General features: G+C 43.9%; 3 protein-coding genes across 3 annotated transcripts; all 3 read left to right on the top strand.

Annotated features, from left to right (window-relative positions):
- Positions 1-2,940: 2,940 nt before the first annotated feature.
- aldoca (aldolase C, fructose-bisphosphate, a) lies at positions 2,941-4,744 on the top strand. The gene is made up of 8 exons (XM_053422829.1): positions 2,941-3,052; positions 3,203-3,414; positions 3,549-3,603; positions 3,702-3,862; positions 3,940-4,023; positions 4,120-4,294; positions 4,377-4,576; positions 4,652-4,744. Exons 1-8 carry the CDS (start codon positions 2,941-2,943, stop codon positions 4,742-4,744), a joined length of 1,092 nt encoding a protein of 363 aa, XP_053278804.1.
- A 2,316-nt stretch (positions 4,745-7,060) lies between these two features.
- On the top strand, positions 7,061-10,020 carry srsf1a (serine and arginine rich splicing factor 1a). The gene is made up of 4 exons (XM_053423061.1): positions 7,061-7,248; positions 7,770-7,948; positions 9,455-9,627; positions 9,823-10,020. Exons 1-4 carry the CDS (start codon positions 7,061-7,063, stop codon positions 10,018-10,020), a joined length of 738 nt encoding a protein of 245 aa, XP_053279036.1.
- A 1,994-nt stretch (positions 10,021-12,014) lies between these two features.
- On the top strand, positions 12,015-14,183 carry dynll2a (dynein, light chain, LC8-type 2a). The gene is made up of 3 exons (XM_053422939.1): positions 12,015-12,132; positions 12,657-12,818; positions 13,753-14,183. Exons 2-3 carry the CDS (start codon positions 12,687-12,689, stop codon positions 13,888-13,890), a joined length of 270 nt encoding a protein of 89 aa, XP_053278914.1. The 5' UTR covers positions 12,015-12,132; positions 12,657-12,686; the 3' UTR covers positions 13,891-14,183.
- Positions 14,184-15,069: the final 886 nt, after the last annotated feature.

The following is a 15,069-nucleotide window of genomic DNA, read 5'->3' as shown; positions in this document are numbered from 1 at the left end:
GACAATAAGTAGTTTTTATTTTTTATTCTGTGTGGATGATTGTATCTTTGCTTAGAACTGCCTCACTGTCAGAGCCCCACCGTTTGTTTTGCTCCCATCGGAGTCAGTTGACCCAGTTCTGATCGTGATGCAGCTGTGATGTGAGTTACATAAAACTGTTTGTGTTCCCAGAGGCTTTTTCTCCAGAAACACGTGTGCTGTATCTTGTTTTCCACTGTCGCAGCTTTAGACACACGTCTGATTCCTGCTTTTTATCGTTCTTTTGATGTATTAATCGTCTTTTGTTTCCAGTTCTGGTCTCAACAGCTCGTGTGGGGGTCTCTGTTGTTGTCACTGGTGACAGCAGAGGTGAGGGCACATTAAATATCTATCAGCTGTTCTGATGACACTGTGTCAATAACTGCTCTATAACCAGCGCCACCTGTTCTCTGAGTGTCCAGACTTCACAGTTGAGCACATGTCATCTCCTGAAGAAGACCATGAGAAGTCTTTGAAAGCTCTGATAAACATAATAGATGTGTGCGTTTGCCAAACCTTTTAAATGTGTTATACGATATGACACGTGTGAGCTGCAGAGTTTAAAACAATCTCACCTCAAGGTCTGCAGCTGTTCTGGACCTTTCAGTCATATCACATGATCTTCCTGAAGCAACGAAGTAAGTTGCCTTGTCATGAAACTGCTGAAGAAGCACATTAAGGTATAAGAATTTATTTCAGAAGACTCTGAAGGGTCAGAGACTGCAGTGTGAAGTAGATCACTCCTGCTCTTGCACCTGGATACATTATGTCCAACTTGGGATGACCTATTTAGACGAGCACTCGCAAATCCATGGAGGACGACCTTAATAGGACAGAGAATTGAGGATCAGATAAAGTCTCATCATTAAAGGTTTTTTTAATTGGGTAACAGAGAAAATAAATTGTGGCTCCCTGCGGAGGCAGCCAAGCGTAATTGCAGTAAAGTCATGTGTCTATTTAAAGCTGTATCCGCTGAATGGGAGAGCACCAGCTCCTCCTCAGGCTGCTTCCTGACACTGATTCCCTCTCAGGCCCTTGTCTTAGACAGGTCCTCCATGTCTGTGTGTTGGCTGCATCGTGGCAGGCAGTCCAGTGACCCACATCTAGCTTCAGAGGCCCACTGACCCACAATGGTGAAGAGAGGAGTCCCCTGAAATACCCCGAGCCGTCCCACCGAGTAGAAAGTTACACAACGGACCACACAACAGAAAAGAGGCCTCTTCCTGAACGTGTGCTGCAAAGATGCACATTCAACAACTTCAGCTACACACATGAATTCAACAGAGTCTTTGTGTTTGTGGCTTTCAGCCAGATTCAACATGTCCATCATACAAACAGTGAAAGGTATTTTTCTGAGCTAGTTTTGATTAATTCAGGACACATCACCACCTTCACTCACATCGACTGGAACTCTGGAAATTTTTGTATTTCTAACACGTTTATTCTTTTCAGTTTAAAGCTCAAAAAGAAGCCGCCGAGTGCACGAATCGCTCCGAGACTCAAACGCCCCTGTGAATTTGAGGGTAAAGACCAAATTATCTGGAGACTCCAAACCGTCCTTGGGGCAGCTAATTAAAACTAAAATAGAACGCCACAGGATATGGTGAAATGCCAAAATGAGGTTGAGAAAAGGGGGTAGAGGGTTCTGAAAAAAAACATTTATTTTTTTCACAGCCTGAATATCAGAATAAATGTGTTAAGTTATTTTCATATTTGAGTTTGTGTTTCTATCTTCAGGTAGAGGCTTCAGAGTTCCTACCCTCAGGACTAAAAGACTCCTGTCTTTACAGTGATTAATATGATGAATTTGAACAGAAAACGACACCAGCTCTCTTTTTCTTGCACTCTCGTCTTTGTCTCCATATGTAGGGATCCTCTGTCATATTGCATTAGACCTGCTACCTGTCTTTTTTTTTTTAATGCCTTATAAGGGTTTGTATCTAGTTTAACCTCTGTCTGCAACTCAGCTTCCCTCAGATGAGAAAATACATTTGACTTGACAGTTTATATCAAAAGGTTTAAGCTGCAAAATAACCATCCTGTAGTTTTATTTACAAACTGCAGAAGCTCCTCAATTGAGTTTGTCATCGCAAAGTGATGTAAGAAATTGTAAAATTGTCAAATTCAGGTGAAAAAGAAGCAGCTGCACAACAAACATAAAATCTCGACATTTAATAAATAGAACAATGAATCATCAAGTTTGGTTTCATTTGGGTCAAAGGTGGGTGTACAAGCTCCGCCCAGGGGCGTCGGCTTGTGAGGTGTGACACCACTGAGCTGGATACAAACCAGACCTGACAAGAGAGACTCCATCAGTGTTCGTCACCTCAGTGGATGGGACACGTTTGATTTCTCTGTCAGGTAAGATCCTTCACTCAGCTGTCTCTTCTACATGTAGGATCATCTACTTCACTGGCTACATGCGTATGCACCTGTATCTGACCATCAACCTGCATCTGACTCTCGACTGTTAACCTGTAGCTCTTAGTCGATGTGAACACAGCAATGGAGACAAAAGGCATCCAGGAGAATTGAAAGCAGATTCCATATTTAAAATTTGCAGCAAGATGCAGTTTTTTCTTTACGACTAAAAAATACCAAGATGTTTGTGGTACTTTGTGGATAGTGATTGGTTTAATTGAAGATCTATCGTCTTTCCATCATCAAATAATGATGCACTTAAAGTTGTATGGTTCACAAAATCTGCCGCGTGGATTTCCATGTTTTTAGTCCTGCAGCTAGGTTCACTCGGCATAAGGACCAATTTTAAAGAGATAGGATACAAGATACCTGCAGATTCTAACAAACTTCATACAGGGATACCATCTGGGTTTTTTTTTGGGGGGGGGGGTTAATGTGTGCATAATATAATCATAAGGTCACATCTTGTACCAGAGGCTGCAGGAGACTCAGACACTCAAGATGCCGCACCAGTTCCCCACGCTGTCCGAGGCGCAGAAGAGAGAGCTCCATGAGACTGCTCTACGCATAGTTTCTCCAGGGAAGGGCATCCTGGCCGCAGATGAGTCTGTAGGTCTGTTGAACTCAGTTTCTTCCTTTTCTTTACTCTGTGGTAAACACCATTCATTCTGCTCTGACCCAATCACATATCAGTTCTGTCACTTATTAAAAACAATCATAGCATCTGTGTTAACTTGTCATGTGCTCAATGTGGGGCCTGCAGGCAGCATGGCCAAGCGGCTGGCCCAGGTGGGAGTGGAGAACACGGAGCAGAACCGCCGACAGTACCGGCAGATTCTCTTCAGTGCGGACGATCGCATCAGCAGCTGCATCGGCGGAATCATCTTCTTCCACGAGACGCTGTACCAGCACTTTGACAACGGGGTCCCCTTCGTCAAGATGATCCGGGACAGGGGGATCCTGGTCGGTGTCAAGGTGAGACAGTTCAGTTCCAAATGATATAAATGTGGTGTGTGTTGTCCCAACAGGTTGATTTTTGCTTAAAAAGACATCACAGTAGTGAATTCTGAATTATTAGATTTTTCTGTGTATATATATTTATTTCTCAGGTTGACAAGGGCGTCGTCCCCCTGGCAGGAACTTCTGGAGAAACCACCGCACAGGGTCAGACAATCACACCTTGGATTGAATTATTTCCCCCCATAGCAATTCCCATTTCAAGACAGTTTATCATAAAGTTTTTGCACCGACCTCTCTCCTAGGTCTGGATGGTTTATCTGAGCGCTGTGCACAGTATAAGAAGGATGGCGCCCTCTTTGCAAAGTGGCGCTGCGTGCTGAAGATCAGCGACACCAATCCATCCAAACTGGCCATCACCGAAAATGCTAACGTTCTTGCACGCTACTCTAGCATCTGCCAGCAGGTCAGGATCCTCTAGTACAGCTTGTCTATGTATCTGTGTGGTTACGCCATTATTCTGATGTTTATTTTCTCCGTCAGCATGGTATTGTGCCCGTCATCGAGCCGGAGATCCTGCCTGACGGAGATCATGACCTGAAGCGCTGCCAGTTCGTCACTGAGAAGGTGGGTTGTGTTCTTCTTGTGTATGAGTGAGTCGTATCTTTATAATAAGAACTGAGACGGAGGAAGGGAGAGAGAATAATCCTTTGTGGATCTCAGGTCCTGGCTGCCGTGTACAAAGCCATGTCGGACCACCATGTGTACCTGGAGGGCACCCTCCTCAAACCCAACATGGTGACACCCGGACACAGCTGTTCCACGAAGTACAGCCCGGAGGAGGTGGCTATGTCGACCCTGACCGCCTTGCGCCGCACCGTTCCCCCGGCGGTCACAGGTGAGCTGTGGACTTCACACAGAAAGAAGTCAAATCTGCTGAGACAGAGGAGAGTGAGTGTGTATTTTCCTCCTCGCTGCAGGAGTGGCTTTTCTCTCGGGCGGTCAGACGGAAGAGGAGGCCTCTGTCCACCTCAACGCCATCAACAACTGCCCCCTGGCCAAACCCTGGATCCTGACCTTCTCCTTTGGCCGAGCCCTGCAGGCGTCCGCCCTCCGAGCCTGGAGAGGCCACAAGGAGAACGAGAAGGCCGCCACTGAGCAGTTCATCAAGAGAGCAGAGGTACCTTCTGTTCACTTGTGTTAATCCAGTGATGGGATCCTGTGTCTCCTGATCTTCTGTCTTCTCTGTCCACAGGTGAACAGCCTGGCATGTCAGGGGAAGTACACAGGTGGAGAAAACTGTGGTGAAGATCACCAGCTGATTTATGGATCCTGTTATGCATACTGAACAATAAGAGAAGCCATGTTCACATTAGCAGTGTGTTCTTCCATTGCCGTAATAAAACATTTCACAGATGTGTTGTAATGTAGCTTCTAGATATATTTCTCATGATGATGTTACATGAAAACAAGTGACAGCAGATTTTCTTGCCTTGACAAAAGAGGACATCAGAACATGGCCGTGGATATTTCAAATAAGTGAATGAAAGATATTTGCTTTACAATTGTTATGGATGGACTTGTGCCATAACTAAAGCTTCATAATCCTGCGTTAAATACTTATCACTATTACTAACTAGACATTTCCTGTAGGTAGATTTAAACGAGCCTGCAGAACAATATTAGTTTGTATCACAGCTAAATTAAATAACAGATGACTTTCTGATGTAGAAACCTCCATATGGTACTTGAAAGTTTATTCAAGCTGTGAAAAGTTTCTGTGAGTGCATGTGGATTTTTTTCTTGATTCTTTTTACTTTTCCTTTAGCCGTGACCATGCACTCTTAGAAATACTGCACCAGAATTAGCTTCAGGCTCATTTTCATCTGGAAGTCCTTTGGCAAAAAGTAGGCTACACTCATTCTAAAGAATATTATCTGTGTTCTGAAGTCTTAATGAAATGAATGTATTCAAACAATAAATCAATGTTCGGGCAAAGTCTGATGTGAGTATTGGGTTTCGTGCTTTAGGCAAAGTGCAGATATTGATTAATACAGAGTCTAGTAAACAAATTGAATGTATTATATGTTTTTACAGATTGAGTTACCCAGCAGTATATAACATATTGAAATTAGCCTCACATTTGCAAGTGGAAACAATAAAGTTATATGTACAATAATCCATCAGTGATTATAAATTGACAATTTTGTATAATCATTATAAATTTTTGTACTAATACAGGGGTATTTCTTTATTGTGGTATTGCAACTACTTAAAATGTGGGTACTTGTTCCACAACTGAGTAAATGCTCCAGAAGAATGTTTTCAAATGAGGTTTAGCTTCTGTTCTTCAAAGTATCACGTTCATCAAAGACACGTGGGAAAAGTTAAATCATTCAAACAACAGGGTACTATATCCCATTGTGATGCAACAATTGATAAAACTAACATGTCACCAATCAAATCTGTCAATACAATATTTACCTTTTACAGACATGATAGAATCTTAAATATATTTATACGTATATTTTTGAATATGTAGCCCACGCACAATTACTATTTGATTACACATGTCCTGGATCATTAAATGATATGAAAAGCGATAAAAAGTAAACGGATTGGTATCACATTATAATATAAAAGGTCTATTGTTAAAACAAAACATATAATCATGTTATTATATCATACCAGTATATCACGTTGTAACAGAACTTGTGTTGTCATGATGATACAGTTTGTCATCATATAATTTCAAACATTTTATTTCATGTTATAACCTGATAACTGACTTATTCCAAAGATATTTATACACACGAGGAAACAGAATAGATGCATCTAGGAATATGGCAAATGTCTATTTGATGCATACATTCAATTCAAAACAATACAAGAATGAGTTCTGGTATTTCTATCGTATATTTGCTTATTTATTAATTTTACTGAGCGTGTATTTCACTATCCCTTTGCTGCTCATCTTATCTTAACTTATCATATTTTACCTCAACTCGCCGACCTTAACCTACTTACCTAGCTTATCTTATTTTATCTTACATTACCTTAAATTTAGCAAAGCTTTTCTTATCTGATCTTATTTGTGCTTACTTTACTTCACCTTGCCTGACCTTAACCCACCTTACCTTATCTCATCTTATAAACAAAGAAACGTGTATTGTAGTGTTTTAGTTGGATAATAAAATATGTGTCTCTGATCATGAGGACTAATGAAGTAAATCTAGCCCCATGTGCTTCCAGTTCTGAATATATGTCACATGTTAACTGTTTAAAGTCACATATTTCGATCTTTCTCATGAAATCATCAGAAACTTAATTGATTGTCGTCGCTACGCCCGGTCAATTAACGGACTAGTTCGTACGGCGGATGTGCGCGCGGTGTCCACCGTGTTTCCGGTGCTGCTGAGTGCCTCGGTAACGCGGCGCTGTTTCCCGCGAGCAGGAGCGGCGCGTGTCATCCACCGAGTACCGGCTACAGACCGACTGACACCCGCTCTCCTCCCGTCCTCCAGCCTCCTGCTCGGCGGCCTGCAGCCTGTCCTCTGACCGCTCAGCGTGGCCCCGACCCCGGACACCCCCCTCCCCCCCTCCCCCGTAAGGTACCGCAGCCTGAACCGGGACGCTTAGCTCGACCGGCGCGTGAGAGGCAGCGATGTCGGGTGTCGTGCGAGGCCCCGCCGGGAACAACGACTGTCGAATCTACGTGGGGAACCTGCCCCCCGACATCCGCACCAAGGACGTGGAGGACGTGTTCTACAAGTACGGCACCATCCGGGACATCGACCTGAAGAACCGGAGAGGGGGCCCGCCGTTCGCCTTCATTGAGTTCGAGGACCCGAGGTGAGTGCTGTGCTAACACGTTATAGGGCTCGGACTAGTCCCTGGATCCCCCCCTCCTCCCACCTTGCAACCATAGCGAACTGTTTTCTGCTCTCTAGGTTTCCTCTCTGTGTTCTTCACCAACAGAGTTCACACATTATAATGTTTGAAATGTCTCCTGTGCTTGTTCTCGTAGCGTCTTCAAGGTAAAACACTGAACACCCACTGGCTTTGATGCAATTAAGCCTCGTCTGCGCTTCTTGCACGTTCCGCTTCAATTGTGCAACGTTTAGCCGGCGCCAGTGTGCTCTGTCTATTTATATATTTCTTTATTTATTCATTTATATACTGTTTTTCTCTTTTTAGTTCAATGGAGCAAAATTAGCTAATTGACATGCACGTCTGCACCGGGGAGTAGGACGTGAGATGAAGCTAGTCTCCAACATGACTGACTCCATCAGTGCCAGCGTTGTCTCACCCCCCATGTCGGTGCTGAACTCCCGAGGCGTGTTAATGTACAAAATGTACTGTTTTACGACCAGGGACGCAGATGACGCGGTCTACGGACGCGATGGTTACGACTACGACGGCTACAGACTGCGCGTGGAGTTCCCCCGGAGCGGCCGGGGCTCCAGAGGCGGGTTTGGAGGGATCGGCGGAGCCCCGAGGGGCAGATACGGGCCCCCGTCCAGACGCTCCGAGTACAGGGTCATCGTGTCAGGTGGGTGAGCTGGACCTCATGCATGGAGGGTGTTGATACAGACAGTCCTCCCCTTGGATTGTTTCACTTTCATGAGGAAGTGTCCTCTCTTGTGTGCAGCAATTAGCTCTGTATCTTAGGTCATACACATAAACAGAAAAACCCAATATTGGTATATATTACAATAAATGTGCACAATAGTGAGGCTCTAAATGACAACTGTCCTTAATTGATGCTGCAGTGGCTTGTCTAAAAACTGTCGGTCTGACAACTGTAAGCAACGCCATTGACTGTTAACTATTACATTTACTGTCATAGATTTGCAATAGACATTTGAGAAGCTTAAAGGAATAGTTTACCCAAAAACAAAAAAAATCACTTGTTATCTACTCACCACTTTGCTGATGGAGGGGTGGTTGAAGTGTTTGAGTCCACAGAACACATTTGGAGTTTCAGGGGTAAAACAGTGTTGCAGCTAAATCCAATAACAACTGCTTCAAATGAATAAGAAGCATAAAATGCCTCCATCATGCTTCTGTGGTGTCATCCAAGTGTCTGCACCCCCGACATTCAAATCCGACTCGAAACAAGCTCATTTTCTCCATGTTTTTAAGCTGAATGTCCAGTTATATCCTCCCTGGAGCTGCGTTCTAACAAGTGTCACAGCAGACATTTAAAACATGGTGAAAACGACCTTGTTTACACGTTTGAAGAAGTGCTCACCATTTACTGCAGTTGTATTGGATTTGGCTGCAACACTGTTTACCCCTGAAACTCCAAAAGTGTTTTGTGGACTCAAACACTTCACTCACCCGTCCCTCGGCATATTGATGAGTAGATGAGGATCATGTTCAAATCTTGTTTTGTTTTTTTAAATCCACTTCAGTGCTCCAGGGATCAGCTTCTCTGCCTCATGGTCCAGGACGATTATGAAATAAATCCAGCCGGTTCTTAGATCAACTCCTTCCTGCAGTTGCTCTCACTTCACAAGCTGCACCTGCATGCTGCCTTTGTTTGAGTTTCCCTCTCCTTTGTGGCTCACAGGTGTATCCAATTTATCACCTCCCTCACCCCTCCTCTTCCTGTTGAGGAGTAAAGGACCAGTCCGTCTTTTTAGGTTTTCTCCTTTCTGCTACAAGTACATTTCATTTTTGGATGAACTATCCCTTTTAACCAGCTGCTTTTTTAGCACCTATTCTAAAATGACTAAACACACTTCATTGATTAGCATGATGGTTGATAATGTTCTCTTGAGCAGTTGGGGAGTAGTTGGAGCTTTAGACAATATTAAGGAACACATCACCACTAAGTAATGCCACAGTATCACCAAAAAAGGTTAAAAGAAGTGGCACACAAGGTTTCTGGCATAATGTGAATAATGCAAACTAAAGCAGACCTCTCCAACACCATCAACTGACATGTCAGTGTCACAAAATCGTGTAATAGAATAGCCATGTTGTGTAATGACGTGTTTGACGTTCACCACGTGCAGTGTCCGTTAACAGAGTTTTCATTGTTCCTCTGCAGGACTCCCACAGAGCGGCAGCTGGCAGGACCTGAAGGACCACATGCGCGAGGCCGGTGACGTGTGCTACGCTGATGTGTTCAGAGACGGAACCGGGGTTGTAGAGTTTGTGCGCAAAGAGGACATGACCTATGCCGTTCGAAAGCTGGACAACACCAAATTCCGCTCGCACGAGGTATGTGTACTGATTTGATTATTGATAAGTGTCATGGGTAATGTTTCTTTGCTGTGTCGAGGTGAGTACTTTGCGGCACTGCCACACGTTTCCTGAAGCACAGCACGGCCCGGCCCCTCTTTTTCCATTTTTCCACATTATCGCCATAGGCAAGGATCTTGTCTTTTCAATGTCAAGTTCTCTTGTGTCCGCCAGGGAGAGACTGCTTACATTCGTGTGAAATTAGACGGTCCCCGCAGCCCGAGTTACGGAAGATCACGCTCCCACAGCCGTGGCAGCCGGAGCAGGAGCCGCAGCCACAGCGCCAGCCGCAGTCGCAGCAATTCCCGAGGCCGCGGCAGAGGATCGCCCCGCTACTCGCCTCGCCACAGCCACTCTCGCTCCCGTTCCTAAACCTTTCTACCACTGGTGTTTTTGCCCTTTTGATGTGTTAGCCCCCCCCCCCCCCCTCTCTCCCTCCCTCCTCCCTCTGTTTTTACCTTTTTATGAGTTTCTCCAGATGTCAGCTATTGATTTCAAATTTTTGCCATTTCATGTCCCGATGTCCTTGTGGATGATCTTGGTATGTACATGTGCCCCCCTCCTCTCCGCCCCCTCCCCCCTGCACCTCTTCCTCTCCAGCTGCTTTCTCCCCCTCTCTCTCTCTCTCTCTCTCTCTCTCTCTCTCTCTCTCTCTCTCTCTCTCTCTCTCTCTCTCTCTCTCCTTTCTCTCCTCTCAATTTTTGCAACATTTGAAATTGTGCTGTGTTGAACTTCCAAAAACATTGAGTTGCAGACTGAACTCAATGTTTTTGCAAGAATTGAAAATTTAGTTCTTTTTTTTTTATTCGTCTCATGGATATGTGGGGTGGGCTGTTTGGATGGGAAGCCCGATACTTAACTGTATTTTACCCTTGTGTCTTCCTTTAGCCATCTGAAGAGAAGGATTAAAGTGATTTGGAATAAAACCATTGTGGAGCACATGTCATTTGTATGGTCAGGATAGGACATCTAATTGAGGAGCAATCAGGTCGAGGCAATGGTACGCTTCATATTCCATAAATTGAATGTTTTGATTGGTTGCCATGTCATGCATGTCATATTTAGCAAAGCCATATGTGCTGTACTTTGTTATACATATATATATATATGAAGTTTTTAACATGCGACTCTGGGCTGTGACAGAATAAACAGTCGTAGATCAAGTGTTGTGATCTAAGTGTAACATCTTTTACTTTCAAGTGTAAAAATCTGAATCACTTCTCTGTCGCAAAACTGTTTTAACTTCAGGGAGTGATAGTTATTGTGGCAATTCTTTTATTTATTTTCTTTTTCTTGATCTGACATGAGTGCTCAACATGGAAGAAAAAAAAATTAGGCCCTAAAACCTTGACATTTTATTCTAACGGTCTGCCTCTGATTTTCTTCCTGGTATTTCAAGGTTTTGATTGGAGGAGTGGCTCAGTGGATCCCAATCCTTGGAGCTGGATGAGTGGATCGATTAGGGAAGGGATAGGCAAGGATGGATGCTCGGAACGGGATCAGTTTTTCCAGGAGTCAAATGAGAGTTGAATTCAGAACTAAATAACGTGGAAGTCCCAGAGCAACTTTTTTTCTATTAGGCCCTCCCCCTGCCTATCTTTAAAGTTTTTCAGTGATAATCGCTTTATTTGACAAGAAAACGAAACTGAGGACCAGGAAGTTGGATCAAAGGATGGAATCGTAGATGCCTGGTATGAATTAATTAAAAATTTGGGCGGCTGGGAAGGGGGTTTCATTTGGGAGTAGTTTGTGTGTTTTGTTTTTTGGTTAATCTTGCTTTTTTCTCTCAGCATTTTCAATAAAAACAGTTCAAAACAAGAGCACTGGTTTGTTTTTATTTCTCGTGCATCTCTTCATGTTCCTATAAGACACATCCACAGCCTTTAACTTGGTGGCATAGAAGCTATACCCCAGTGTAATGGTTGTATCATACTTGAAAAAAACAAAAGCAATGATTATAAACTGCTACCAGCTTGTTAATACGTGATTTTCTATGAAATCCTTGCGGTGAAAGATAGAAAAACAAAGTGCGTGAACGGTGTTTAACGCTTCAACCCCCTGCACGCGCATCCAAGTGATGTCGACCTGCAGCCAAGGACTCGTTTCCCTTTTTCTCCCAGTCAGTGCGGTGTGTGTGTGTGTGTAGGTCTTTGCGTGCGCGTGAATGTGTGTGGTTGCCGTGAATGATGCATTCTGGGATGAAATAAGATGCCGGCAGACAGGAGCTGGAGAAAAACGCTCGGTACGCGCGTGGAGGCGGCGGCGCAGCCAATGGAGAGGAGCAGCATGCAGCAGAGGGGCGGGGAGCAGCCGGGGAGAGCAGAGAGCACCGAGACAAACCCACCTCCTCCTACATGCTTATTGTGTCAACCTTTAAAAAGCAATTAAGCCGCAGCATCCTCTGAAACCCTGCGATCCCTCATCCGGCTGGAGAGAAACCCGCATCGTCTGCAAACAAGTGTCTCCAGGTCGCTCGTAGAGAAGGTGAGTGGCAGATCGGATCTCCTCCTGCATGTTGTGACATCTTCCTGATGCCCAGTTTGTCTTACGATGCTTCCACTGTTTGTCTTTACACGTTTGGTTTGATCTCACAGACACACACACACACACACACACACACACATACACACACACACACACATGTATTTGTTGAAGAGGAACAAGAGGTGCATCATGTTTCTGATCTGGATTCATTTCTGGTACTTTTTTTGTCTCCTGGTGCAGAAGTGATTTGAGCCAAGTAATTTAACTCCACCTGTATCAAGTTTCACAGCCAATCTATGCACCGCTCAAGTCCTCGTCCAGTTCGGAGCATGGGGAGAAATACGCACGATTAAGTTATGATGGTGTAAATGACAGAAAAACGCGGTGGCTCGTAATGGCTCCGTGTTCTGCGTAAAAAAAAGGCTGATGTTCGCTGGCCTCAACCATCCCCGTCACCACGTGCGGTGTTCATTTTCAGTGCGGTACGTCCGAGTGAACGTGCACCTTCCTCCTTTCTCCATCAGGCATCCTCCACCTCCTCCTCCTCCTCAGCCATGACTGACAGGAAAGCTGTGATCAAGAACGCGGATATGTCCGAGGACATGCAGCAGGACGCGGTGGACTGTGCCACGCAGGCCATGGAGAAGTACAACATAGAGAAGGACATTGCAGCCTACATCAAAAAGGTGAGAGGAGGCGGGACGGATCCAAACATCTGTGGGATCACGTCACATGATCTGCAACATCCACAGGCTTTTTTTTATTCTTGCATCTATTTTTGGTCAGTGTGGAAACAGGGATATTATGAGCAGGGCCGTAGCTAAGGTTTTATTATGATGGTGCCCGCACGCCCCCCCCCCCCCCCCCCCCCCCCCAACCCCTTCAAAGCACCAGCCTGTTTTCAAACCTCAAAAAGAAAATCTCTTATTTGAGTAGTGTCTTCAGGAAAGGTTGTAAAGCTGATATTCAGGGAACTTTACAGGTGACCTCGCTGATAATACAGAAATATAATATTTAAAAATTATTTTGGAGTTTAAAAAACAGAACAGATAAAACAATTAGTGTAAACGAGTAAAGAGGCAATCTTTAAAAAGTCTGTATTTTTTAATTAGATTTTTTTTAACATTTATTGATATAAATATTGATACAATTTGAATTAGACTCGGTCTAAATATACCACAACCTGCCAACATAATACCAATTGGGCAAGTTTTTTAATAGCTTTATGGGTTAAACTGTAAAACTTCACAGTTTGGTTGAAAACCAAATTCCTACTGATAAAATAAATCAATGAATCAATCAACAGATTCATTAATAACTAAGCTTTTCTTAGTTAGTTTCTTAGCTTTTCGAATTAATAATTTGAGTTATAGGGGAATAAAAATTGTCCAGTTTGGACGACTGTAAAAAGCATGGAGGCCTCCGTAGAGAGGATCCGCTCCCCAAGTAAATATAAAGTATTTTGATTTAAAGTTCCATTCTAGGGTAAAGAAATTCAGATGATCACACACCCTGGATTTTGCACAGGATTATCTTATATTAGAATTTCTGCCAATGGATCCTTGACATCTCTGTTTTTTGATTTGGTTTTAATTTTCCTCCACCGACTTTTCATTTCAGGAGTTTGACAAGAAGTACAACCCCACCTGGCACTGCATCGTCGGGAGGAACTTTGGCAGCTACGTCACCCACGAGACGAAGCATTTCATTTACTTCTACTTGGGCCAAGTGGCCATCCTGCTCTTCAAGTCTGGCTGAGAAGCGTCTGATGGTTGTCGAGGAGTTGTTCTCCCTGAACCTGAATTGGAAATGCACTGGTGGCTGATGTCTCCCATACACTAATAACAACGTACCATAACGATGCAAAACCGGCCGTGCGCAATTGCATGGACTTTACACTATTTAATATGTATGTTACAGTAAGTTTACTTTTTCGATGGTTGCCTTTTGAATGCAACTGAAGTAGTTTTTGTTTTGACGCTGTTAAAAAAACGTGGTTTTGATTGTAAAATAAAAGGAAAGCTGTAGAATGTAGTGGTGCATCTGCATTGCCAGACCCTCTAGCAGGACTCCACCAGGTGGTGAATCATACTGTGTGCACCAGTTTAACAACCCATTAACCTGTGATCATGAAACAAAGTTACTGGGGCAAAATTGTTTCTGCTCTAACCAGCGAGAGCGTATTTTGTTGTAAATCGACAGCACTACTTTAGTCTAATGCTGCTGTTTTACTCATTTAAAGGAATTATGTTGTCTGGAGTTTAACGTAGTAAAAAAATTTTTTTATTCTTTTCAATTTGGATTCATAACAAAAGTGACTTTTTTTATTTTAGCAGCCACTTCCAGAGTAGAAGCATCCAACACTTGACATTTTGGAAGCAACTCAAGCCAGTGCAAGCATTTCCCGGGACGTTTGGTCAATATTCACTGTGAAGAACCACAGAGCAAACGAAGCTCACACACACAGACACGCTTAAGCCTGTAATGTCCGAGTTATAACGCTTACAGACGGGTTATCAAAACCTCCCGACTCACCTGCACCGACATCAGTCTTATAATCCAGTGTCTCTGCATGTTTTGGAGGATAAAACCATCATTTCTTTAATCGTCAGACACGAACGAAGGCCCATCTCGGTGAAGCGTCGTTTATTGAAGAGTGTGTAGATATTGGACTGAGCCAATGTGTGTCTTTGCTATGAAGCAGAATAATGAAGGTGATTTTAGATTTACAAACATCTGCGGTCAACTCTACCGAGGCTACCAACGCCCCCGTGTTTCAGATGGTTGTGTCGTCTTTATGTGGCCCCCCCCCCCCAAACCTTTTACTTTTGCATTGCCAGTGTACTGCCAGACAGACGGGGGACGACGTGTGTTGGGACTTCTCAAAGCAGCTGCGAGCAGATCTCGTCTAGCACACTGATTTTGGGGGTTTTCGTT

The sequence above is a fragment of the Pleuronectes platessa genome, chromosome 5, assembly GCF_947347685.1.
Source record: "Pleuronectes platessa chromosome 5, fPlePla1.1, whole genome shotgun sequence".
Lineage (NCBI taxonomy): Eukaryota > Metazoa > Chordata > Actinopteri > Pleuronectiformes > Pleuronectidae > Pleuronectes > Pleuronectes platessa.
This window is presented reverse-complemented; position numbering and strand designations above follow the sequence as displayed.

What these genes read in the sequence shown, in the direction of transcription:
- aldoca (XM_053422829.1), top strand. Translation starts at nt 2,941, where the DNA reads ATGCCGCACCAGTTCCCCACGCTGTCCGAGGCGCAGAAGAGAGAGCTC. An exon ending in GGCCGCAGATGAGTCTGTAG is followed by an intron (nt 3,053 to 3,202) that starts GTCTGTTGAACT and finishes TGGGGCCTGCAG; the next exon opens with GCAGCATGGCCAAGCGGCTG. An exon ending in TGGAGAAACCACCGCACAGG is followed by an intron (nt 3,604 to 3,701) that starts GTCAGACAATCA and finishes CCTCTCTCCTAG; the next exon opens with GTCTGGATGGTTTATCTGAG.
- dynll2a (XM_053422939.1), top strand. Translation starts at nt 12,687, where the DNA reads ATGACTGACAGGAAAGCTGTGATCAAGAACGCGGATATGTCCGAGGAC. An exon ending in TTGCAGCCTACATCAAAAAG is followed by an intron (nt 12,819 to 13,752) that starts GTGAGAGGAGGC and finishes TTTTCATTTCAG; the next exon opens with GAGTTTGACAAGAAGTACAA.
- srsf1a (XM_053423061.1), top strand. Translation starts at nt 7,061, where the DNA reads ATGTCGGGTGTCGTGCGAGGCCCCGCCGGGAACAACGACTGTCGAATC. An exon ending in GTACAGGGTCATCGTGTCAG is followed by an intron (nt 7,949 to 9,454) that starts GTGGGTGAGCTG and finishes GTTCCTCTGCAG; the next exon opens with GACTCCCACAGAGCGGCAGC. An exon ending in CCAAATTCCGCTCGCACGAG is followed by an intron (nt 9,628 to 9,822) that starts GTATGTGTACTG and finishes TGTGTCCGCCAG; the next exon opens with GGAGAGACTGCTTACATTCG.